At 45.9% G+C, this 26,439-nt stretch overlaps 1 protein-coding gene across 3 annotated transcripts in view; it reads right to left on the bottom strand.

Moving 5' to 3' along the window:
* LOC309866517 (long-chain-fatty-acid--CoA ligase ACSBG2-like) overlaps positions 1–12,346 on the bottom strand; it is a 32,941-nt gene extending 20,595 nt beyond the window's left edge. For 2 of the 3 annotated variants that reach the window (XM_082734275.1, XM_082734274.1), the window contains exons 1-2: positions 12,118–12,346; positions 3,217–3,317 (exon numbers count right to left, since the gene is read on the bottom strand). In XM_082734275.1, coding sequence (XP_082590401.1) covers positions 3,217–3,317; positions 12,118–12,140 — 124 coding nt within the window. In that variant the 5' untranslated portion in view covers positions 12,141–12,346. Of the gene's footprint in view, positions 1–3,216; positions 3,318–12,108 lie in introns of all 3 variants that reach the window. The other variant, XM_082734276.1, reaches the window with a different exon arrangement.
* Positions 12,347–26,439: the final 14,093 nt, after the last annotated feature.

The raw sequence follows: 26,439 nt of genomic DNA on the forward strand, positions 1-26,439 counted from the left end.
CATCCAGTTCCCCCTTAAGCACTTCAGCATGTGAATCATTAGCTCCAGTTCCATATTATTTATAGGGTTTGTTTTTTTTAAGGTAAAATGCACGCGTGGCAGACTACATGCTTTGGTCAGTGGAATGTGAGACGTGGCCGTTGTGTCTCTCTCCCAGGCGGAAGGTTTAAGAGCAGGTGTGTGACCCACCATACCCCATTCTCCTCACAAAAATGGTGTGAGCACATGTCAGGGAGGAACCCTAGTTCCAGATACACATAAAGCAGGCAAGAAACAAGCCCGTGTTGTGTTGAGCTGTTGAGGTTTGGGGTCGGGTTTTAAAGCAACATCACCCAGACCACTGGATTCCACCAACTTATGTGGACCAGGCAAAGGGGCTGGCTCAAAGCCAGTTTGTTTTCCGTCCTCACTCACCTCCTTTCAGGAGTGAGATGGTTGACCCCTAGAGAGGAGAAGAGGGTTTCCTGTGAGAGAGTTGGTGAGTAGTGTGTTGCTCATCGCCCCCCAACCGTGGGCCAAGTGAGAGAAGATTCTGGAAACCCTCTTGGAGAAATGGGTGTGTGACTCTTGACTTTGAAGCTTATCCACTGGAGGGCTGGTAGCTGGAAATGGCCGAGTAGACAGCGGGGTGGGGAGAGCACCACACGTCTACCTGCTGGGGGACACTGATTTTTCCCCTTGACTGACATGGACCTCATGGAGAGGCTTTTGGCTGGAAGCCAGTAGAAAGAATTCCACCTCACCTGGAGATCCATGTTGAGAGACAGACCGTGAGGAAAGTCACCAGTGGGCGCTGAGCAAAGAACATGAACTATGTATTAAGTCGGCTAGGGCCGCCGTGGCCAAGTTCCCCAGACTGAGTGGCTGACACAACAGAAATCTGTTCTCTCAGTTCTGGAGATGATGAGTATGAGATCAAGGTGTGTGCACAGTTAGCCCTTTGGAGGCCCTGGTGGAGAACGTGTTCCATGTCTCTCTCCTCCTTCCTGGCAATTTGCTGGCCATCTTTGGAGTTCCTTGGCTTCCAGAAGCTTCATCCCAGTCTCTGCCCTCAGCTTCATGTGGCGATCCCCGTGTGCCTGTCTGTGTCCAACTTGCCCCTTTTCACACGGACACGGTCATTGGGTTAGGACCCACGCGAACGACCTCGTCTTATCTAATGACACGTGCGGTGACTCCTCTTTCCAAATAAGTCACATCCCAAGGTGCTGAGTGTTGGGGTGCCTCTTTGTTCATGTGACTATTCTAGCACAATGCAAGACACTTACAAATAACATTTATTTCCCGTAGTTGCAGGGGCCAGGAAGTCAGAGACCAAGGCTCTGGCGGGTTCAGTTTCTAGTGAGAACTTGCTTTCTGGCTGATAGCGGCTTCTCACTGCCTCCTCCCTTGGCAGAAGGGATGAGGGAGCTCCCTGGGGCCTTCTTTATCAGGACACTGATCCAGTTCACGTGGACCTGGTGGCCTGATCCCTTCTGATCGGCCCCACCTTCTAATGTAATCGCCTTGGGGTTAAGTTGCAATGTGGGAGTCTTGGAGGGACACAAGTATTTAGACCACGGCAGGGGGATATAGTTCAACCCACGGCAGCCAACATCAAGGCGAGGCTAGTTCAGAAGTGCCCCCGGCCCCGCCCCCAAGGAGAGTTAGCAGCAGGAGGCATGGCAGCTTACTGTGGGCAACTGGTGGTGGTGGTGGTGGTGTTGGTACTGTTGGTCGGGGGTGGGGCATGGTGGAGGGGATGAAAAAACAGCTCATCGGGCCTCCCCACCCCCACTGCTCCAGGCATCCAGCCTGAGGCCTGGGGGAAGGGAGAAGCTTTAAATGGGACAGAAATGTGGGGGTGTGTCACCTGGACCCTGGTTAAGGATATTTTATTGGCTGTATTGGGTTGAATGATGCTCCCCCAGAATTCATGTACAGCATCTCAGAATGTGACCTTATTTGGAAATAGGGCCTTGGCAGCTGGAATCCGTTGAGGACCCCGAGATGAGATTCTGGAAGTAGGGTTGGCCCTAAATCCAATGACTGGTGTCCTTAGCGAAAGAGGAGAGGACCCAGAGAGACCCAGAGAGGAGCATCGTGTAATGACAGAGGCAGAGATAGCCATGATGACTTCGTGAACCAAGGATCACCAAGGATTGCCAAGGGCCACCAGGAGCCTGGAGACCAGGGAACCGACTGTCCATAACAGCCTCCAGGAAAAGCCAACCCAGCCGATCGCTTGATCTCAGACTTGCAGCCTCTAGAGCCCTCACAGAAGGCAGTTTCTCTTGCTTCCACCACCCAGCCTGGGCCCTGGGAATCTGACAGTGACCGGAATGACATTCTGAAGATCGCGGTCACTTGAGAATGGTTATAAAAGCTGTCGTTCCTGCCAACATTTTAGGCACTCGGAAGAGGGCAGCTGTGAAAGATAATGGGCTCACTCTGTCTCGTGATGTTCCCTGAGCTTTGTTCCGCCGGCAAAGTGGTTACTGCATACAGAGGAAAATCATTATCGCATACCTGCCCTATGTAGTTATCATAAAACATATAAAATATAAATGGTAATACAGAGTAGCATTTAATTACAATATACCTGTACTCTATGATATGTATTGTCTGTATTATATAAATAATATCACATCTGCATTATATGTATGTGAGTATATCTGCGTTATAGTATTACATTTGGCCCATATTACATCTGGACTCTGTCCCTCTCTCTTTCTCTTTCTATATATAGAATTGCATCTGTACTTTATATATATATATACACACACACACAATGATACCCACTATATGTCCTGTCATATTCATATCTATACTATATATATTATTACATTGTATACACACACGCACACGTTTAATTACATCCGCACTATATATAATGGTTGCTGGGTGCTTTACCCACACGCTGTCCCAACAGGGAGGTGTTGTGATCAGCGTCCCGTGGTACAAACAATACAAATGAGGTTTCCAAAGAGCGGCCCCACCCCCTGTCCGTGGAGCTCTGCTCAGACAGCAGCTGGCCTGGACGGCCTGTGCTCCCTGTCAGATGTAGGTAGGAGTCGCCTGTGCCTCCACCCCAGGTGAGGCACATCAGCCAAAGCCAGGGACCCAGGCAAGGAACAAGTGTGCCCTGATTCTCTAAGATGGGGTTGCTCCGTTATGAAAAGGCTTGGCTGAATCTGTGCCTGGTCCCTTTCCTATACGCACTCAAGCACAACATACCTTTGTTTTTACTCATGTCTCCTTCAGGGTCCTTAATCTCTACTTCCTGAGTCTTGGGGTTTTCGGCCTTTCCAGGTCCGGAGACACCATGCTTCACAGCACTGCAAGACACAAGGCAAGGAACTTAGCAGGGCCGGCAAAGGGGCTGCAGGTCTGAGGCCAGCTTCCATCCACTGCTTAGAATCCTGGGATCGATTAGTCATGCTAGTCCCAGGCCTAGGAGGGGAGGGGGGGGTCCGTGTGACAGATTGTAGAGCAGTTGTAAGTCCAGAGGGCATTCAGTCTGTGAGTTTCCAGAAGTCTCTTAAACGGCAGGGGCATAACTACCAAGTCCATATGTGGTCCTGTGGGTGAGGAAACATTCTGAACTCTAGCAAGGGAAAGAAACCCATGGGAGAGTTCGGTTCTGCTTCGTTGCCTTAAGGATTGTATGACATGAAAACCCAAAGGACATAAAGGAAAAACAGAAAATCTTGCTACGTTAAGAAATTTTTAATTTCCACGTAGCTAAAGAATACCATAAAAACTCAAAAGATTCACAACAAATTGAGGAAAAAATACGGGTAACGTGTCTAATAGAGAAAGGCCTGATTTCCTTTACATGGGAAGAACTCCTGTGGATCCGTAAGAAAAACTCCCGGTACCCCAAAGGGCATAAATAGAAAGCTCCCTGAAAACAGATTGAAAATGACTTTCTCAGTCATGAGAGAAGGCAATAGAAAATATTGTGATGTATTTCACCTGTCAGATTGAGTAGGCTCAACAAGGCTGAAAAACACTTGATATTAGTGAGAAAGAATGTGGGGAGACAGACACTCTCGTAGATTGTGAGACTGAGGCAGCCCCCTTGGAAGACAGTGTGCAGAGGTCAGACTTCAGATCCCCTGGTCACTAACCCCTCCTTGGAGGACAGTGACGATTGTGGCTGCCGGGGTCCTCGCGTGCTCACGAACTGGACTCCGTTGTTTGAATCCTTTCATGTCCGATGGGGTCAACCACCACTCCTTAACCTTGTCTGATTTTCAGTGTGCTAATCCCTAAACCTATTAAGCAACATTCTTTTTAAACATTTACTTGACAAAAATTAATAGTTGTTTTCCTGGACAAAATTATGTTCCCCAAAATTCATATGTTGAAGCCCTCCCCCCACCCCAGTGTGACTGTATTTGGAGATGGAACCTTTAGGGAAGTAATTCAGGTTACTGGAAGTCCTAATAATGGGGTCCTGATCCAACCAGATTAGTATCTTTATAAGAGGAAAGAATACCAGCTCTTGCTCTCGCTGCACCTTGTGAGGACACAGCTGTCTGCAAACTATGAAGAGGGCTGTCCCCGGAAACCAGCCCCGCTGATACCTTCATCTTGGACATCCAGCCTCCAGAACCAAGAGAAAATAAGTTTCTGCTGAGTCGCCCATTCTGCAATACTTTGTTACGTGGGGTAATCCACTTGCATAAATGTTGAGAAGATACTAAGTCTTAAATGCCATTTAATGAACTTAGGAATTTAACCAATCAAATTTCCAAAACATCTGAATATTGGCCACATGTTTCATTAATCAGATTCCCCCAAACATGTAATTAAAATCACAAATCCAGTATGTTATTTCATTCCAATCCAAGATGTCTGCAGATATCATCAGCGGTGCCCTCCACCGCTGGCTGACATCATTTGAGAACAGTGTGTCACTGGTTTCCGTGAAGGAAAATTGTCTTATCTTCTTCGTGGCCAACATTATACTTGATGCCAGAGTCAAGCAGTCCTAAACTCTAGATCTGCAGTTCATGGCCTACAAGAACCTGACGATACGCCGTCTGGCAAATACAGCCCCATAACCTGTGCACGGTTCTACGATAGCAGACTCTAGCTGTACATTCCCGTGAAAAATGAGTAGCCGGAAAAGCACCTTATAATATGAACTGAAATGAGTCTCTGTGGCATGGATACACACAGAATAGATCAATCGGCGGAGGAAAGCAAATAGCCAAACATGGCGGGTCCAAATGAAGCTCGGAAGACGCACACAAAGACATCCATAAAGTGTGCTACAAAAGAAGAGACCAGGAAGTCCACGGTCCTCCTGGAGACGCTGGCCCTGGCTCAGAAACTTGGTGGACCGCACCCCTGCCCCGATCTCCCCTTTCGTCCCTATTCGCCCCTCCCTCCCTTCCATCACCCTCCCTCGCAGCCGTCCACCCTTCCCCATCATCCGTCCTTCCATCAACGCGTCCATTTGTCTACCCATCACCTAACCAACCTCCCTCCCTCCCTCCCTCCGTCTCTCCATCCTGTCTCTCTCTCCCTTACCTGTTTCCCTTCTTCCTTCCTTCCGGCTCCTCCTCTCTTCCCTCCCTCTCCCCCACCCTGCTTTCCCTCCCCTTCTCCCCCCCCCCCCCGCCTCTCTGCTCCCCTTCCCCCCCCCCACATCTGTCCCAGTCTTCAAACTAGGGCCCCAAACGGCTGCTCCCCCAGACAGGCACAGCTCTCTGGAACCTGGGCTCCCTCCCATGAGCCAGAGGGACCCTGCTCCATGGTGGCTTCCATCAACCACATTCAATGTGTGGATTCCAGCCGCATCCCAACCCAAACAAGGCATCTGTGGTCCGTGGGGACTTGAACACTGAACGGATGTCAAATGACACGAAGAAAGGATGGTCACGCTTTGAAGTGTGATGATGGTTTGAGACTCAGTTAAAGAATCCCTGTTGTTGGGGCACCTGGGTGGCTCAGTGGTTAAAGCCTCTGCCTTTGGCTCAGGTTATGATCTTAGGGTCCTGGGATCAAGCCCTGCATCGGACTCTCTGCTCAGCAGGGAGCTTGCTTCCTCCTATCTCTCTGCTTGCCTCTCTGCCTACTTGTGATCTCTCTCTGTCAAATAAATAAATAAAATATTAAAAAAAAATGAATCCCTGTTGCTGAAGGATTCCATGTGAAATAACACACTATCTGGAGTTTGCTTTAAAACAGTGCAGCGGGAGCATGGCCGCATGGAGAGACAAGGCCAGCTCCATGTTGACAATTATTGGAGCAAAGCAACAGATAGCTATTGCTGTCGTTGGGAGGGGTGGGTCACGATGCTATTTGCGTGTGTGTGTGTGTGTGTGTGTGTGTGTGTGAGAGAGAGAGAGAGAGAAATGTTCCATCATAAAAACTATTAAGAATTAAGAATAAAATAAAATGTTGGTCTGACCATGCCCATCCTCTGCCTGCAACTCTCCAGGGCTCCCACCTCCCGCGGGGTGTAAGCCCACATCTTCTTTGTGCCCACAAGGCCCTGCGCAGACCCCTGCCCCCTCCTCCCCCCCCCCATCTTCATGGTACATCCATACCGTGGAACGCCACACCACAGGAGATGGAACTGTGGATGCAGCCGTCTGAGCAAATCTCGAAGACCTGAGGGAAAGAAGCCAGACTCAAAAGGCCACTTGCCTTATGATTCCATTTATGTGACTTTCTGGAAAAGGCAAAATAGTAGTGACAGAGAACAGGTTGGAGGTTGCCAGCAGTTGGGGTGTGAAGTGGGGTTCACTGTGAAGGGGGAACAGGGGGGAATTTGGGGGTGCGCTGGCAACAGTGACTGTGCTGCTGGTTATATGACTCCAAGCATTTGCCAGAACTCTAAAACTCTACACCAAAAACATGAATTCTACAATGTGTGAATCAGGTGTGCTGTGGACCCTTCAAAAATGTTCCATAGCTAGTTCATTGGGTTTTCCAATATCACTAACGGTAAAACTTAAGGAGCAAATGGCTTGTTTGCAATCACTTCCCATCTCCTGTTGAAACTTAGTTCCTGTCCACAGTATACCAAGTATGTATTGTTTAAAAGCCTAATCATGGGGCATCTGGGTGACTCAGTTGTTTAGGAGTCTGCCTTTAGCTCGGGTAATAATCCTAGGGTCCTGAGATCGAGCCCTGCATCAGGCTCCCTGCTCAGTAAGGAGTCTGCTTCTCTCTCTGCCCTTCCCCCCCCCCACTCATGCTCTCTCTCTCTCTCTCAAATAAATAAAATCTTAAAAGAAATAAAAGCCTAATAACTCTCCCCAGTATTGTTACATGGTGATAGCATTCTTTCAAGCTATATTTTTATTCTATCAGTCTAAAGAGAAAAATTTCATCCAACCAGTTTTATTAAAAAAAAAAAGTTATATCTAAAAAGGCTTACTTTGGCAAAGTAAAAAAAGAAAAGGTGTACTCTACAACAAAATTATATATCCCCCTTAAAAGTAAAACTTGGGATAAAACATAAAACGAGTAAGAATGTAATAAAAGATCTACCTCGTGCAGGGTACCATGACAAACATTTGGGTCTGCTGGAGAGGACCTCAAGGACAGATCTGCCCAGAGTTCCAACTGGGAGTAGAATCCATATGAAGACAAACCAAAGTAGACTAGAGACACCGAAGAATTACCCACCAAGGGGTGGGGGTGGGGAACAACGGGTCAATGTGTACAGAGTTTCCTTTTGGAGCAATGAACCATTTTTGCAACTGAACAGAAGTGATGATTGCACAAGACTGTGAACGTATTAAATGCCACTGAGCCATCCACTGTAAAAAGGTTAATTTGTGCTACGCAAGTCTCATCTCGATGAAAATTCATACACACCACAGAGAGGTTGGTTCATGGTTACTGAATCTGAATGTTCTTCAAGACAGGATATTAAATCAGAAAAGCAAGATTCAGGACAACATACAAAGAGGTGGCCTTTTGTGAAGGTGAATGGATTTGTGTATGTGTTTGTGACTCAGGAAAATATGGTTTTGCCTCTGGTCTAAGGAGTTGTTGACTCTGTGGTGGTCATAAAGCAAAATGTAAGCGATCTGACCCTACCGCTGAAGCCATGAGAAGGGGAAGATGATAGGTCTCAAATTGCTAAGTGCCCACGGCCATCGGGGGGCCTGCCCTGCTTTCTCTCAAGCTGAACCATCATCAAGAACGTTTCTTACAAATTCAGTGAGGGAGAAAGACAGAGGTGGATCCTGGGACCCTCTTCTCCTTGTGTCTTCTGAGCACCTACTGTGTGCCAGGCAGAGTTCTAGGCACTGGGCAAAAGATGGACAAAATCCCTCCTTGAGCTGATTCTAGTTGGAAAAAATAGCCAGGAAAGGAACAAAGATCAGTTCAGATAGTAACAGGATGAGCCTCAAAAAACATCATACTGAGCAAGAGAAGCCAGATGTCAAAGGACACAGCCTGTGATGCATTTGTAGGAAATGTACCAAATGGGTAAATCCATAGAGATAGAGAGCAGATGGGGGGGTGCCTGGAGCTAGGGACAGAACTATGGGGAGTGACGGCTAATGGGCATGCGCTTTCCTTTGGGGGTGATGAAAATATTTTGGAACAAGGTAGAGAAGGTGGTTGCTCATCAGTGTGAACGTCCTGAATGCCACTGACTTGTGCACCTTAAAGTGGTGAATCTTGTGATATGTGGGTATCCCTTCGATTAAAAAAAACCCAGGTTGGTGATGATCCCAATGAGAACAACAGAACAGGGTGTTGTAGTAGAGAATGCTGGGGTGGTCAGGAAGGCCTCTCTGAGGAGGTGTCATCTGACTTGAGTGAGACCTGAAGGATGTGGAGTTCTACTGGGGTGTGTGTTCCAGACAGAGCAGACTGTGGGTGCAGAGGCTTGGCTGTTCTAGGTGCAGACATATACAATTAGCCTCTGAGAACAAGGGGCGTATAGAAATAAATGCAAAGACAGCCTTACCTCCTGCCATACCCCTCACCTCCTTAGCTCCATCTACTTGGACCTTCTCTCTATCCCCACACACTCTAGTCTCCCTCTCACCTCAGGGCCTTTGCACATGCTGTCCCTTATGCTCAAAACACTGTTCTCCCTAATCTTCATCTATTCCTTCCTTCCCAGACTCAGCCTCTGTTCTTCACAGGAATATCCCTTGTTATCCCAGGCTGAGCTAGAGCCTACTCCCTCCCATTCCATCCTCTCTTCCCCTTTATCGCATGATCTAGCTTTGTAACTAGGTGTGTGTGCGAGTGTGTGTGTGTGCGTGCGTGTGTGTGTGTGACTATCTTGTTGATCACTATATCCCTAACACATAGCACAATGCCTAGCACATGAAAGGGGTTCAATCAATATTAGATGAATGAGTACATATCCAAATATATTGATTCAGTAGACCTGTGGTCCTCAACTAGGGGCCATTCTGACCCCCAGAGGACACCTGGCAATGTCTGGAGACATTTTGATTGTCACAAGTTGGCGAGTACTACTGGCATCTAGCAGGTAGAGACCAGAGGTGCTGTTCAATGCCCTGCAGTGGCCAGGATAGCTCCTCACAACTAAGGATCATCTGATCTCAAATGTCAGTAGTGCCAACACTGAGAAACTCTGGACTTGACAAGGCAGTTACGAGGTGCAGGTGGCAAGCACTTAGAGTATTTTCTACAGAGAAAGATAATATGGGAGCTCTACCCAGAGACACTTCCTGTGATCTTGGACTGAGAGGATCCTGGTAAAACCAGAAGTCCTGTTAAGACAAGACTGTTGGGATGCCTGGATGGCTCAGTTGGTTAAGGGTCTGCCTTTGGCTCAAGTCATGACCCCAGGGTCCTTGGATCCAGTCCTGCATGGGGCTCCCCACTCACTGGGGCATCTGCTTCTCCCTCTCCCTCTGCCCACTGCTCCCCCTACTGTGTACTGCGTACTCCCCCTACTACTACTTTTTTTCTGTCAAATAAATAAATGAAATCTTAAAAAAAAAAAAAAACAAGACTGTTCATTACAGAACAGCAACGACAAGCAAAGCAAATAACAAATGGGTCTTTCCTGTGCGCTGAGCACTATTCTGAAAGTTTTCTGTGCATTAAGTCATTTAATCTTCACAATAATCCTAGGAGGTAGGTACTGTTATTTACGATTATTCTGCATTTTACAAATGAAACTAGGACACAAAAAGGTTAGTTTGCCTATGGCCACAACATAATTTTTTCTTCTCAGTCTGGGGAGCATTCATTCATTCATAAGCAGCTTTAAGTGAAGATAGTATGACTCTTCAACCAAATGAAGGTCCAATCCAGCCATGTATTTAAAGAATCTTTTACCAGAAGCAGAATGTCTATGTATTGGGACATCAGAAAACAGTAAGTCAAGACAAGTCATTGACTGGGATAAGAGATTTGCTCTGTTCATATGCCAAGAAAGAACTGATATCCATAATATGAAAAGAGCTGCTCTGGATTAAAAAGGCATAGATAAGTAATCCAACAGGAGATGGGCAAAACATGAACAAGCCGTTCACAGGAAACATGAACGGGTCATAAACAGGACAAGATGCTTGTGTTCTTGATAATGAGAAAAACGATACAGTAGATACAAAAATGCATCCAAGTGCTGGAAGGGAAAGGGAATGGGGGCTCTCCTCCACTACGGATGTGAGATAAAGACAGCACACCCAATTGACAAAGCTCTGGTGTTAACCATTAACAGTGAACATGTACATATACCTGAGTTGGCATTTTCACTCCCAGGCACATATACCCAAGAGAAACTCTTGCATATCTGCCCCCAGGAGATATGAACAACAATGTTTGCAGCAGCAGTGTCTATAAGAACCCCACACTGGAAAACCCCTAATGCCCATCAACAGAAGAGTAGACATATCCATTATGTTGTACTACGCTGTGAAGAAAAATCCAAGAACATACACAAAAAATTGGATGCATTTCCCAGTCATGGTGCTGATAAAGAAGCAGGTGGTAGTATGATTTTTAGATATAGTTCACAAACAGGCAACATTAATTAGTACTTGTTTGGGTGCTAAAACTACAGGGAAGTTTCTGCAGACAATTCAGAGTAGTGGTTACACTATCAGGAGAGGGACGAACATGAGAAAAAGGTAGGGCGCACAGAGGATGTACAAGTTACTAGTATCATTTTATTCCATAAAGTGAAATAGGTATAGACATTTATTGCTATTCATTAAATTTTCAGATTTTTTGTATTATTTTATATACAAGATGATTCACAATTTATTTTAAAGATTTGTTTATTTTAGAGAACATGGAGAGGGTGGCAGAGGAAGAGGGAGAGACAGAATCTCCAGCAGACTCCCCATTGAGCATGGGGACACAGAGCTCAGTCCCACGATCCCAAGATCATGACCTGAGCCAAAAATCAAAAGCCAGACACCTAACCAACTGAGTCACCCAGGCTCCCCATTTCACCATTTTAAAAGGCCACATAGGGTTTATTGTAACTGCAAAAATTTTATTCAACACTAAACATCTTATTAATATGAGTTACTTTCATTTAAGAGAGAAAGGGTGAAAAAACATGATCTCTTCAAGATAGAATTTGATGAAATATCTGTTGTTTATGAAAATTCTTAGCAAATAAGAAATGGAAGACTTTCTTTAACTTGATAAAGTATATCTGGCAGAAATATTCAATAAATACTATACTTAATAACAGCAACAAAAGCTCTGGAAGAATTTCTAAGAAATAAAGAATAAGACAAAAGATGTCAGCTGTGACTGCTACTATTCAGCACTGATGAAGTTTCCTGGCCAATGCAATAACATAAGAAAAATAAATGAAGGAAATATGGATTGTAAACAAACAACACTGTGATTTTGCAGATAATATGATTGACACCCTAGATTATCCAATAAAATGAAAAGCTATTATAAATAAAAATTTCTGTAAGGTAGTTAGGCAAAAGATCAATATTGAAAAAGCAATCAATAGCTTTTTTGTACACCAACAGCGATCAGTGAGAAAATGCAACAAAAAAAGATACTGAGGGTCTGGCTCAAGGCCAAAATGTGTGCCTGCAGTAAGGCTAAGTCCTACTGAAAGATACCACTGAATGACAGCCAGACATTGAATCCCAAAGGACCCCCCCACATGCCCCTCCCCCATACCAATGTTACTTGTCATGAGTCCTGGTCATCATGGCACGGCATTGGTTGCTGAGACATTTGGTTACTCAGAGTGTTTTCTTCTTCCGCAAAGATCATAAACAGGTTGCCTATCCTAGAAATCTGGACATGTGCTGCTCCTTCCCAGACCTCGTTACTGTCTGGGTCCAGGATGGTAGTGGTGACAAGAAGCAGAAAGGTGGGCAGTGTTCCTTCCCAACAGCCCTTCTACCCCATTCAACCTTCCAGAACCTTCCATCCCAGACACCTCTTGTGACATCACTGGCTGTCTCTGCCTCCCCACCCCACCCCCACCCTTGGAGGAAACTGCTTCTGGGGCAGGAATATTGCTGTTCTCTTTGCGCTCATCCATTCGCTCATGCGCACATATGTGCACACATTGCATTCCTGCGATGGAATTTGTGAAAATTACATGGAGCTACCACACTTACGTTGGGCTGGATGCTGGGGACACAGAGAGGATCAAAACCAGATGAGGTCTGTTCAGGAACCCAGCAGGAAACCTAGAATCATACAAATGAATGCAAACTTAGAGTTGTGCAGAGAGACCCAAGTCAAGTGGGTTTGATGAAGGACCTGACACGGGGAGGTCAGGAGAACTTCCCTAAGCAGAGACAGCAAGGATCTCGCCACTTTGAATTACACTACCCTGTGTTATGTATCTTCAGACTGCCTCTCCTTCTCTATGTCTGTTTTGCTCATTGCTGCATCCCTAGCAGGGCAGAGAGTAGGTACTCAATACATAAAGATTTATCAACCAAATATTCTGCCCTGCTAAGAGAAAAGAACAAGGAGTGTTCCATTATCTCTGGAGACTTCTGGGTAGTTCAGGTCCATGGCTGACCAGTGTTCACCCCACAGAGTACTGAGGTGGCCGTGGCTGGGAGAGCCAGTGTCTACCAATATCCATTTGGCTCCTTCTCTAGACCCCCCCACCTAATGACTGTGTTTCCCAGGCCCCTTATTCCTACATGTGGTCATCTGGCCGAATCCTGATGGGGAAGGAAGTGATGGAGGCCACTTTGGGGTCATGCCTTTAATGGATGGGAGATGGCGTTCCCTGATAGGCAAATTCACAGAGACAGAAAGTAGAATAGAGGTTGCAAGGTGCTGGGAAGGTGGGTTGGGGAATGACTGCTAACAGGTATAGAGTCTATCCTTGGGGGTGATGGACATATCTCGGAACTCGATAGATGTGAGGGGTGCACAACATCCTGAATGTACTAAACGTCACTGAGTTGTCTGCTTTAAACTGATTAATGGTTAATCTACTGTGAATTTTTCCTCAAAATTTTTAAAATAATTAGAGTATTCTGATCCTGTGACATGATTTAATTCTCAGAATGCACTCCATTAGAGAAACTAAAGATCAGAGAGGCCAAGCCACTTGGTTGAGGTCACACAGGAAGCCAGTGGCAAAGGGACAGAAGTCATACTTGGTTCTGTAACTGTGCAGTGTCCCAGCTCTTCACAGAACCTGGCTGTGTGACCATTCCAACCAACACAACATAAGGGCAAGTCAGCTTCTGGAAACATCTGCTCTGAAGAGCAAGCAGGAAAGGAAAGATGGCCGAGGTTTCCCCTTCCCCCCGTCTTCCTGCCTGGAATGGGGATGTCCTATGTGGAGCCATGGCAGCTGTTTTACAATCATGAAGCAACAGTAAGGGACTCAAGAAGCCAGAAGCTTAGGACATTAAGATCCTGGGCCCTTGATGGTAGTAGTGAGTAGCTGAATCAAAGCCAGCCTCCGTTCACATAGATTTCCCATCTGCTGAGAAAATATACACCTTTATTTTTTTTTAATTAGTTATTTTGGAGAGTGAGCATGTTATTTTGGAGAGAGAGTGAGCATGTGTTGGGGGAGGGGCAGAGGGAAAGGGAGAGAGAATTCTCAAGCAGACTTCCTGCTGCATGTGGAGTTCAATGCACAACCCAGTCCCAAGACCATGAGATCATGACCCGAGCCGAAATCAAAAGTCTAGGCACTTAACCTACTGAGCCACCCAGGCACCCCCAGGCCCCAATTTTTAAAAAATATTTTATTTTAAAGTAATCCCTATGCCTGATGCAGGGCTTGAACTCCTAACCCCGAGATCAAGTGGCATGCTCTACCATCTGAGCCAGCTGGGTGCCCCAAGCCCCTATTTCAAAACCCTGCTTTGGTTAGATTTTCTTTCAGATGCAGTCCAATGTTAACTGCTCTAACCTTCAAGTGATATTTCCAGGCTGACCAGGAGTTAACAGTTTTTGAAGGACATAAGTTATCTAGCCAAGTAATTAGCCCCACATTTCTCAAGACAAAAGTCTTAAACTCACTCATGTTGCTCCCATATTTTTGGCAGCAGTGCATCAGTATAGCTCTGTTGAAGAACACCTTGGCTGTATTTGTCAAAAATTTAACTATACCCTTTTTCTCCTGTCCCTGTACTGTGTTAATTCAATATTCTATGGGCCTCACCCATTACTTGTTTATATTTAAATTAATTTCTTAAAAATATTACGAAAGTCATACACATATATAATTTTTTAATCTCAAAATCTGACTAAAAAGTGGGCAGAGGATATGAAGAGACATTTTCCTAAGGGAGACATACAAATGGCCGGCAGGTACACGAAAGGCGCTCGACATCACTCATCATCAGGGAAATGCAAATGAAACTTACAATGACCTATCGCCTCATATCTGTTAGAATGGTCGTTGTCAAAAATATGAGATAACAAGCACTGGCGAGGACGTGGAGAAAAGGGAACCCTTGCGCACGGTTGGTAAGAATGTAAATTGACTGGTGCAGCCACTGTGGGAAAGAGTGTGAAGGTTCCTCAAATTAAACCATTAGACCGTCTGATCCCGTGGTTTTTACTTCGGGGTATATACCCAAGGGAAGTGAGAATAGGACCTCAACTCATGTTCATCACAGTGTTCTGTTGTTGTTGTTGTTGTTGTTGTTTTTACAATGGTTGAGACAGGGAAATGACCTACAGTTGGTCTATAATTGCATGGATAAAGAAAATGGGAGATGCACACACACACACACACACACACACACTCACACCGACATGGGAATCCTGAATCACCATAAAAAAGAAGGAAATCCTGCCATCGGCAGCAACATAGATGGACTTTGAGGGCATTATGCTGAGTGAAATAAATTAGAGACTAATACCGTATGGTCTCACTTATATGTGGAATCTAAAAACAAGACGAAAGGAAAAAAACCGAACTCACAGATACAGAGAAGACTGCCAGTGGCCAGAGGTGGGGCGGTGGGCGTGGGCAAAATGAGTGAAGGGGGCCGAGGGCTACAAACTTTCCATTATAAAATAAGTTAGTCCCAGGGATACAATGTGTCCAGCATGTGTACAGCGTCCTGGCTACGGTTAAGGATACCATATTGTGTATTTGAAAGTTGCTAAGAGAGTCGATCTTAAAAGTTCTCATCACAAGAAAAACATTTTCAGTACATATGCTCACAATAACAAGATTTATTGCGATCATTTTGCAGTATACCCAAATAGAATAATGGGGTGATCTCAAACTCCTATGTCGGCTATAGGTCAATAAAAAATAGTAATAAAGTAAAATAACAAAGCCCCCCCGCAAAACCCGCACAGGTAGTGGCCCACGGAATGGTGGTTTGACATTACGCCTGTAGACCAGCCCCAGTGATGTTCATTCAGTTTTACTTTTCTAGAGAAAATCTGTACGTTTTCTCAGAGCTCCCCCTGCTGGGAGCTTCCATCTCTTACCCCTGCCCCCTCCTCCCCCCGCATCTGGGGTCTCTACCTACCTCCAGGCAGCAGAGATGGACCGCCCGGAAAGTAGGCTGCAGTGGGGTTTTTTTTTTCTTTCTTTCTTTTTTTTTAATTTTTAAATTATTTATTTATTTATTTATTTGAGATGGCGTGAGAAAGCATGATCAGGAGCTGGGGAGTGGAGTGCAGAGGGAGAGGGAGAAACAGACTCCACCGAACAGGGAGCAGGATGTGAGGCCTCATCCCAGGACCCTAGGATCATGACCTGAGCCGAAGGCAGATGCTTAAACGACTGAGCACCCCCAGGCCCCAACTTTAAAAAAATATTTTATTTTTAAGTAATCCCTATGCCTGATGCAGGGCTTGAACTCCTAACCCCGAGATCAAGTGGCATGCTCTACCATCTGAGCCAGCTGGGTGCCCCAAGCCCCTATTTCAAAACCCTGCTTTGGTTAGATTTTCTTTCAGATGCAGTCCAATGTTAACTGCTCTAACCTTCAAGTGATATTTCCGGGCTGACCAGGAGTTAACAGTTTTTGAAGGACATAAGTTATCTAGCTAAGTGATTAGCCCCACATCTCTCAAGACAAAAGTCTTAAACTCCCTCATGTTGCTCCCAGTTCCCACATTCAAATATAATTTCTTCAAATTAATTTTGAAATTAATTTCAAATAGAATCTCACCTTTTGTGAAAATACAATTTCACTTTTTGTAATTTGCGAATGGCTTGTAAAAAGTGGCTTTAATTTCCTATCACCCGTCAACTACAATTTCACCTGTTGCACGATTTGCAGAAGTTTCTGATTTCTTATCAACTGTGCACCCCACGTTTCTTGCCAGCTGTGCCTGTCAAGAATTGGAGGAAACGGGAAACCAACCAAATGTCCGTCGAACTCCTCAACAATGTTTTTAAAAAGGTGAGTGAGTGATGGGCTCCACGATAATGATGAATCTCATAGACATAATTTTACACAAAGAGGTCAGACCCAAGAGAGTACATTCCCAAAAGACTGAGATACCTAACGGCTATCAGAAGGGAGTCCTTTTACAATTTGGAGTTTTTCAAGAGTTGCACATTTTCATCTGTACCTTCACATTTCTTAATATCGTTTTGGCCTGTGCTCACCACGAGATAAAAAGAATATATCCTGATATGAGTCGACAGAACAGCTTCTTCCCCCCGCTACCCAACACTCCATAAACCAAAAATGTTACAATAAAACCAGAATCCACCATAGCTTTGACAACGTAAGGAGCTTTGTTCCATCGGTGTTTAAACCCCAGCGCAGGAGGAATGGCAGGTGGGAGAAGCGGGCTCCCCGCGGAGCAAGGAGCCTGATGCAGGACTCGATCCCGGGACCCTGGGATCATGACCTGTGCCGAAGGCAGTTGCTTAATCAACTGAGCCACCCAGGCCTCCCCCTTAGGTCATTTCTTAAAAGTCACTGATTTCTGTGCGTGGAAGCTAGACGTGTCACCCATTGTCAGGATTGCAACTGGTGAGGTCACAGGTAAGCCATGAGGCGAACATTCTTCGTTCCATACTTCCAAAGCAGGCGGTAAGAATTCTCAGCAGCTTTGGTCATTGAATTGTTTTAACTGCACCCTTTTTAAAAACGGCTCCCATGTCTTTTTCCCCCTCTCCCTGCCTTGCCCCTCTGATCAGCGGGCGACGTGGAACCTCGGCCCAGGCATCCTACCCCCTTCCTCCCCTGGTTGCCTAGAAGTGGTTACGACAGTTTGCTGAAAACAAATGGGATTGAAGAAAAAAAAAAAAATGTGGTTGACGCGTATTCAGCCTGTCCTTTGCGAAGGCTGTTCCAGGTCACGGCAGTTTGCTATGGAAATGATTCCGTATCGCAGAGAAATGTGATGGCTGATGGCCAGAAAGTCAGGAGGAAAAGATCTTGGTGGCGCACAGGTGCTTGCCACACAAAATCCCCTCTTCTGAGGCTGCATCGTCATGGAAATTGTCCCTTTACGCCACCCTTGAAAGGATCCGGTGCTCAGGCTCAGGTCTGTGCCCAAAAATGTGGCTCTTAAAAGCACCTCCCCCAATGCATAAATGGCCTTTAAAGTTCTAATGGCGCTGGTTAATTAACAGTCATTAGTTAAATAAAAACAGTCAATTAGGAAGAAGCCCGTCTGGGAGGGAAAAAAAAGTTTTAACAACCACCGAAGGGAAATCCTTTCAGGAAGGTTTGGAGAGCGCCCAGAGGGATGGGTTTCGTACCATTCGTGCACTCAAGCTCATTTTAGTGGTCCTGTGGTTTTAGCGGCCGATTCTTTACTTGCAAACATGTGGGTAAACCTTTTGTGTTGTTTGGTTTTTATTTTCTATTTTAGCAGAAAATATCTTTTCATTTTATTACGCCTTTGAGGGTTTTTTACACCCCCCTCCCCCCAAAAATCCGGCGGGACAAGTCATGTTTGTGCTTAGTACATACAAGGACACATGCAGACATGCAGACAGAGAGACAGACAGACAGCCTCGATAGTATGACAGGATCTACAGAGAGAAGCTCAGCCTTTCTCCCCGTGTTTCTATTCCCAGTTTATGTTTACTCTGTTCAAAGAAAACTCTTCGTATGCAAGCGTGCTGCAGGGGAGCAGCGGGGAGGGGCGGTCCTGGGTAGAGGTCAAGTGCGTGCTTGGTTCACACCCCTGCTCGGCAGCTCATGAACTAGCTCTGTGAGCCTCCTGCAAGGATCTTCTGGCTGCAGTCAGCAAGACTGTCGGTCTGCAAAGGCAGCAGGGACTCAGTACCTGTACGGGTCTACAGCCCAACCCCCGAGTTGCAGCCGCTGGAGTGTTCGCTGGGACATGGAACTTTCAGGGTTAAAAGAAGGTTTTGGTTTTTTTTTTAAGATTATTTTTCAGATATAATTTCTGTAACATAAACTTCATCATATCAATGTGTATAATTTGGTGGTTTCAGTAGATTTGAAGTGTTGTGGGCGGGGTGCCTGGGTGGCTCGGTTGGTTGAGTGTCTGCCTTGGCTCAGGTCATGATCCCGGGGTTCTGGGTTCGAGTCCCGCATCAGGCTCCATGCCAGGGAACCTGCTTCCCCCTCTCTCTGCCTGCTGCTTTGCCTGCTTGTGCTCCCTCTCTCTCCCTCTCTCAGATAGATAGATAGATAGATAGATAGATAGATAGATGGGTGATAGAAAGGTAGGTAGGTAGGTAGGATCTTTTAAAAAAATAAAGTGCGACCATCCCCATTATTTAATTCCAGAACATCTTCACTACCCCCAGAAGGAAACCTCAGCCTCTGTCCCCATTAAACAGGTCGCTGCTCCATTCTCCCTGCCTCAGCCCCCTGATAGCCAGCAATCCACTTCCCGTCTGTGGATTTCACTGTTCCAGACATTCGTAGACATGGAGTCCCACACTGTGTGGCCTCTTGGGTCCGGTTCCTCTCACTGAGCCTCATGTGTGCCAGGTTCTTCCGTGCTGTGGCGGGTGCCCACACTTCCCTTTTTATGGCTGCGTAATAGTCCATTCTGCAACCCTACCGCGTTTCACTTACCCATGTGTCTGTTGATGGACAGTTGGGTCCTTGTCACATTTTGGTTATTGTGAGGAATGCTGCCCCAGACATTCGTAGACAAGTTTTGTTTGTTTGTTTGTTTTTAAGATTTTATTCATTTGACAGAGAGAGAGATCACAAGTAGGCAGAGAGGCAAGCAGAGAGAGAGGAGGAAGCAGGACTTGATCCCAGGACCCCGAGATCATGACCCGAGCCTAAGGCAGAGGCTTAACCCACTGAGCCACCCGGGTGCCCCCATGGACAAGTTTTTGTTACCTGGTCGGATTGCTGGGTCACAGGATAACTCTGTTTCACTTTCTGAGGAACTGGGGGTTTTCAGTTTACCCGAAGAAGTCCCAGGGAAGCCTGGATGCGTTGGCCCCACCCGTGAATGGTCCTCCCGGGGCTTCAGTTAAGAGGACGAAACGAGCAGGATGTCGCCTTCCATACACCCCTTCCCTCCACCACCACCAACGTTTCTGCTCCCACAGCTTTGTGCACCACACTCTGGCCTTGCCATTTCCCCTCTAAACTGTTGCCTATGTGATATCCTTGGAGCAGTGTGTGGTTCGGATAGCTTCCTTAAGCAGGCAAAACGCTCTTTTGGGAACGGACTGTAAGCAGAGGCACTAAGGGAGATGTCAGCCTCTCTGCAGCCCACGGAGGAGCAGAGGTTCCTTCCTCTCCTCCCCGGCTCTCCCCCATGCCCAAGGTCAACAGGGACCTGGCGCTTCTTCGATGAGGGTTTGCTTGGACCTGGACCCGCACTGGGATTCTGGGAAGCAAAGAGTGATGGACAGAAGGTAAGTCCCGAGCTGAATTTTCCTGCGGGAAATTCACCCCCATCCCCTGCCCTAACGTGATCTATAGCCACTCCTGGAGCTGGAGATGGCAGGATCGAGACGGAAAGTTACGAACGATCCTGAAGCAATCTGGTCTGTCTCTGGTGGATTCTCGTCAGAGGCTTACAACCCTTCTGATCAGCACAGAGTCACACTCTTTCCCTCCTCGTTCCCCTCGTGCAAAAGCTTCCTCAAAGCTTCTGCCCATCTAACCTTGAGGGATTTGGGCAACAAAAGAATTGAAGGCAGGGTCTCCAAGAGATGTTTGCGCAGCCACTTTCCTAGCAGCATTATTCACAAGGGCGAAGGAGTGAGGCAACCCAAGGGTCCACCGATGGATGAACGGATAAATGCAGTGCTGTCCATCCACACACTGGAACACGATCCACCCTCAGGAAGGAAGGGACCCTGACACCTGCCACGACACGGAGGGGCCCCGAGGACACGGGGCTCAGCGAGAGCAGCCAGCCACAGAAGAACCCATCCCACAGGACCCCGCTCCCAGGAGGTCCCCAGAGGAGTCCTGTCCACACAGATAGGAGAGGAGAGGGTAGGAGCCGGAGCTGGGGTAGGGGGTGAGGAGTCCGTGCTTCGTGAGGACAGAGTCTCCATGTGGGGAGATGGAAAGTTCTGGAGACGGTGGGTGGGGGTGAGCGTGTTTCATGCTGCTGGACTTTATACAAAAATGGTAAAACCAGCAAATTTTATGTATATTTTATCTCAAATCTTAAAAATGCTTTAAAAAGATAGATTTGGGCCAGTTTGCACCTGCATGGTTGGTGATCTAACGTAATCATTCAACAGTGACTTACTGAGGAACACCTGTGCTCCAAGCGTGGTTCCGGCCAGACCAAGGCCTCGGCTTTGGTTTCTTCGCCTCGGCTCTTGACTTTAGGGCTGGGTGGTTCTCTGGAGTGGAACCATCCTGTGCATGATAGCGTGTTGAGCAACATCTCTGGTCTCCTCCCACTCCGTGCCAGGAGCCCCTCTGAGTTGTGACAACCACAAATGTCCCCAGACGTTGCCAGGTGTCCCCTGTGGGGCAGAATTGCTCTTGGTTAAGAACTTCTGCGGTAGGCGATGACCATCCCGGAGAGAAGGCGGAAAATGTCCTTGCCCTCATGGAACCTGCTGCGCCTGGCTGGGGTCGGGGAGAAGCGGTCCTCAGAAAGCAAATGGAAACAGGGTGCGGAACTGGAATTTCCACCGGTGACAAGACACGAAGATTATGAACTCCGGACTGCAGGTTTTCAGATGAAATCGTAGCAAAAGATGGTCCCAGCCCTTGTCTGCCCACCTATGCTGAGGGTGCCGAGGGGTGACGGCAGGAGGGAACGTGTTCAAGGGGCGTCTGGGCAGGGAGCTTCCAGGGTGCTGAGTGCGGGGTACAGGGCGGGCCTGGTGAGGGCATCCCAACGGCACACCTGAGCTCTGGGCACCTATAGGGTAGAGTCTGTGTGCTGTAGCCACTGCAAGGAGGCGTGCCAGAAACTGAAGGGCCAGAGATGTCTGGGCAGCCGAGGGAGGTAGTTTGTGGCTAAATCAGGATGGGTCTGTTGGGGACGAGGCCCTCGTGAACACACAGAAGCTGGTGTGGAGATATCTTTGATGTTCTCCTTAAGCCTGTGCTGGCTTCGCTCCACAGAGGAGCCAGTGGTGGTTCCTGAATTCCTAGGGACCAGGAAGCGAGTGAGGTGGGCCAGGTAAAAGCAGTTGCTGGTGACAGTCCACCAAGGTAGTAGTTGGGGGTAGGGGGTTGTGTATCCAGGGCCAGCCCCACGAGATCCCCTGAATTTCATTTCATGCTCTTCTGTACCTGTCTTGAAGCCCCTAATAATTGTCAAACAAGGAGCCTTTCTGTCCACAGGCTGACACAGGCAGGTACAGCTCAGTATTCCATCTCCAGGGACTTTAGTTTTCTCCTTCTTTCGGGGGCGGGGGGTGAGGAAGTAAGAATGGGAATGTGTGGTAGCATTAGACACCAGCGAAGTGCAGACCTTTGTGTGGGAGAGCCATGACGTTGCGGGTTGGCGCTCAACTTCCATTTGATCTTAGCCAAAAGGCCGAGAAGTGATTGCCGCTCAACTTCCAAGGATGTTTCCCTTCACTGAAGGGTCAAGGGCAATTAATTGGATTTTCTCGAAATGTGATGGGGCGGGGTCTCCACTTTGTCCCATCTCTATGGAGGACAATGGTCATTTGACAAGCCTAAAGCTCCTGCTTCCTCACATCAGACTGAAGTAACTTACTACGTGCAGCCAGTTCTGCTATAAGGTGATACAGGCGCTCCTAAACATCATTGCCCTGGGCAGAACTGCACAATAAAAACCACAGATCTGTAGTAAAGTTGGATAAGGACAGCAATACCCAAAAACGTCACCATTGAGTTACATGTTTAAAAAAATCAAAAGAACTGGGGCGCCTGGGTGGCTCAGTGGGTTAAGCCGCTTCCTTCGGCTCAGGTCATGATCTCAGGGTCCTGGGATCGAGTCCTGCATCGGGCTCTCTGCTCAGCGGGGAGCCTGCTTCCCTCTATCTCTCTCTCTCTCTGCCTGCCTCTCCATCTACTTGTGATCTCTCTCTGTCAAATAAATAAATAAAATCTTTAAAAAAAATCAAAAGAACTAATTAATATGGTAGCCAAATTTTAAAATAACTTTATTGAGCTACAATTCATATACCATAAAATTCATCTTTTTAGGGCATAATTTGGTGGTTTGAGACTATGCACAGAGTTGTGCAGTGATCACCACCACAATCAATTTTAGAACGTTTTTGTCAATCCAAACAAAGCATGTCTCCATTAGCATTTCCTCCCCACCCTCCTCCCCCCGCCCCTGACAACCTCTAATCCTGGTTTCTGTCTCTGAAGATTTGCTTATTCTGGAAATTTCATATAAATAGAAGCACACACTGTGTGGTCTTTAGTGTCTGACTTTTCTCACTGAGCATCACGTGTTGAGGGTTCATCCACATGGTAGCATGAGCCTGTACTTCACACCTTTTTATAGCAGATCAGCGTTCCATTGGACAGATTTACCATGTTTCATTTATTCGCCCATTCATTAGAGGTTATTTGGATAATTTCTGCTTTTGCCTGTTTTGGATAATGGCACTACAAAAATCTGTCTACAAGTTTTTGTGTGGACATATGTTTTCATTTCTGTTGGGTATATATACTTAGGAGGGAAATTGCTGGCTCGTTCGGCAGTTCTATGTTTAACTTTTTGAGGAATCAACATTCTGTTTTCCAGAGTGGCTGTACCATTTTACATTTCTGCTAGCATTGCGTGAGTGTTGTGATTTCTCCACATACTTGCCAATACTTGTTATTATCTGTCTTTTTTATTATCACCAAACCAAGGTCATGTAGATTTACTCCTATATTTTACCCCAAGAGTTTTATAGTTTTACACTTAAGTCTATGATATATATATTTTTTTGAGCAATAGTACAAAGTTTATTGAGTAATAGAATACAAAGTTCCTGAAGAGGGAGGGGGCCCAAGAGGGCTGCTGAAGTCTATGATCTATTTTTTTTTTAAAGATTTTATTGATTTGACAGATCACAAGTAGGCAGAGAGGCAGCAGAGAGAGAGGGGAAGCAGGCACCCTGCTGAGAGCCTGATGCAGGGGTTGGGGGGGGGAGCTTGATCCCAGGACCCTGGGATCATGACCTGAGCCGAAGGGTGAGACTTTAACCCACTGAGCCACCCAGGTGCCCCGTCTCTGATCTATTTTAAGTTAATTTTGTATATGGTGTGAGGTAGGGGTCAGACTTTATCTTTTTGCATGTGGCTATCCAGTTGTCCCAGCACCATTTAAGAGACTGTTTTTTCCGGGACGCCTGGGTGGCTCAGTTGGTTAGGCAGCTGCCTTCGGCTCAGGTCATGATCCCAACGTCCTGGGATCGAGTCCCACATCGGGCTCCTTGCTCGGCAGGGAGTCTGCTTCTCCCTCTGCCTCTGCCTGCCATTCTGTCTGCCTGTGTTCACGCTCTCTCTCTCTCTGACAAATTAAAAAAAAAAAAGAGAGAGACTGTTTTTTCCTCATTGAGTGGTCTTGACACCCTTGGCAAAAATTGAGTGACTGTAAATGTGTGGGTTTATTTCTGGGTTCTTAATGCTATTCCATTTATCTGTCTAGTCTTATGCCAGTACCACAGTATAGTTTTGCAGTATGTTTTAAAATCAGAAGTATGGGTCTTCCAATTTTGTTCTTTTTCAGTATTATTTGGGCTATTCTGATTCATTGAGCTTCTATGTGAAATTTACAGTCAACTTCTGTGAAATTATCAATTTCCGGGGGGGGGGGACCCAGCTGGATTTTGATAGAGATAATCAGATCAGTTTGGGGAGTATTACCATCTTAATAATGTTTTAAATCTGATCCATGAATATGGGATATCTTTTTATTTACTTGAGTCTTCTCTAATTTTTTTCTATGATGTTTTAAAGTTTTCATTGTACATATCTTGACTTCTCTTATTAAATTCATTTCTCTGTCTTTTATTCTTTGTGGTATTATTGTAAATGGGATTCTTTTTTAAATTTCATTTTCAGATAGTTCGTGGTTAATATATAGAAAATCAGCTGAGTTTTATATATCGATCTTGTACTCTGAAACCTTGCTGAACTGATTTATTAGTTCTTATAGCTTTTTAATGGGCTTCTTAGGATTTTCGACATACAAGATCCATGTCATCTGCAAACATAGTTTTCCTGCTTCCTTTCCAATCTGGGTGCTTTTTATTTATTTTGTATGCCTAATTGCCCTGGCTAGAACATCTAGTACAATGTTAAATAGAAGTGGCGAGAGCAGACATGTCTGCCTTGTCTATCTATACATCACATCTTCTTCATCCATTCATCTGTCTATGGACATCTGGGCTCTTTCCAGTTTGGCTATCGTGGACATTGCAGCTATAAACACTGGGGTACAGATGCCCCTTTGGATCACCACATTTGTATTTTGGGAGTAAACGCCCAGTAGTGCAATTTCTGGGTCATAGAGTAGCTCTATTTTCAACTTCTTAGAAACTTCCATACTGGGGAAGCTGTATTTCCCCCTATGGAGATGGGGGGAAAGCATTCAGTTTTTCACCATCAAGTATCATAGTTTTTGATGCATTTATAGATGTCCTTAATCAGGCTGGGGAAGTCCTCTATACCCAGTTTGTTGAGTGTTGTTGTTGTTGTTTAAATCATGAAAGAGTGTTGGATTTTGTCAATTTTTAAAAAAGATTTTATTTATTTATTTGACAGACAGAGATCACAAGTAGGCAGAGAGGCAGGCAGAGGGGGAGAGAGAGGGGGAAGCAGGCTCCGTACTGAGCAGAGAGCCTGATGTTGGGCTTATCCCAGGACCTTGGGATCATGACCTGAGCCGAAGGCAGAGGCTTTAACCCACTGAGCCACCCAGATGCCCCTCAAATGTTTTTGTTTTTTTCTGTTAAAATGATCATACAGTTTTTGTCCTCTATTCTATTAAAATGACCAAAAATTTTATGTCAAAACAACTAGCTTTGCATTCCTGGGTAAATTTCACATGGTGGGTCAATCTTTTTATACACTGCTAGATTTGGTTTGCTACCATTTTGTTGGGAATCTTTGCATGTATGTTCATAAGGGGTAATGGTCTGTTTTTCTCTTTTTGTGATATCTTTGTCTGGCTTTGGCATCAGGATAGGATAATATTGGTCTCATAGAATGTTAGAATGGCCTTACAGAGTATTCCCTACTCTTCTGTCTTTAAGAACAGTCTGAAGGATCGGTGTTAATTTCTCTTTAAACATTTGGTAGAATTCACCAGTGATGCCATCTGGTCTTAGAATGTTCTTTGTGGGAAGTTTTTGGATTACTAATGCAGTTTTTCTCCTTTCATAGGTTCACCCAGATTTTCTATTTCCTCTTCAGTCATTTTCTAGGAATTTGCCCATTTCATCGAGGATATCTGATTTATTGGCATATAATTATTCATAGCACTGCCTCACTATCTTTTCTATTTATGTAAAGTTGGTTGTGATGTCCCCTCTTTGATTCTCAATTTGAGTAATTTGAGCCTTTTCTCTTTTTATCCCCATCAGTCTAGTTAACGATTTGTCAGCTTTGCTGACCTTTCAAGAAACTAGCTTGTGATCTTCTTAAGTTCTCTTTGTTGATTTCCTTATCTCTGTTTCATTTATTCCCA

The sequence above is a fragment of the Mustela nivalis genome (genome assembly GCF_964662115.1).
Source record: "Mustela nivalis genome assembly, chromosome: 1".
NCBI lineage: Eukaryota > Metazoa > Chordata > Mammalia > Carnivora > Mustelidae > Mustela > Mustela nivalis.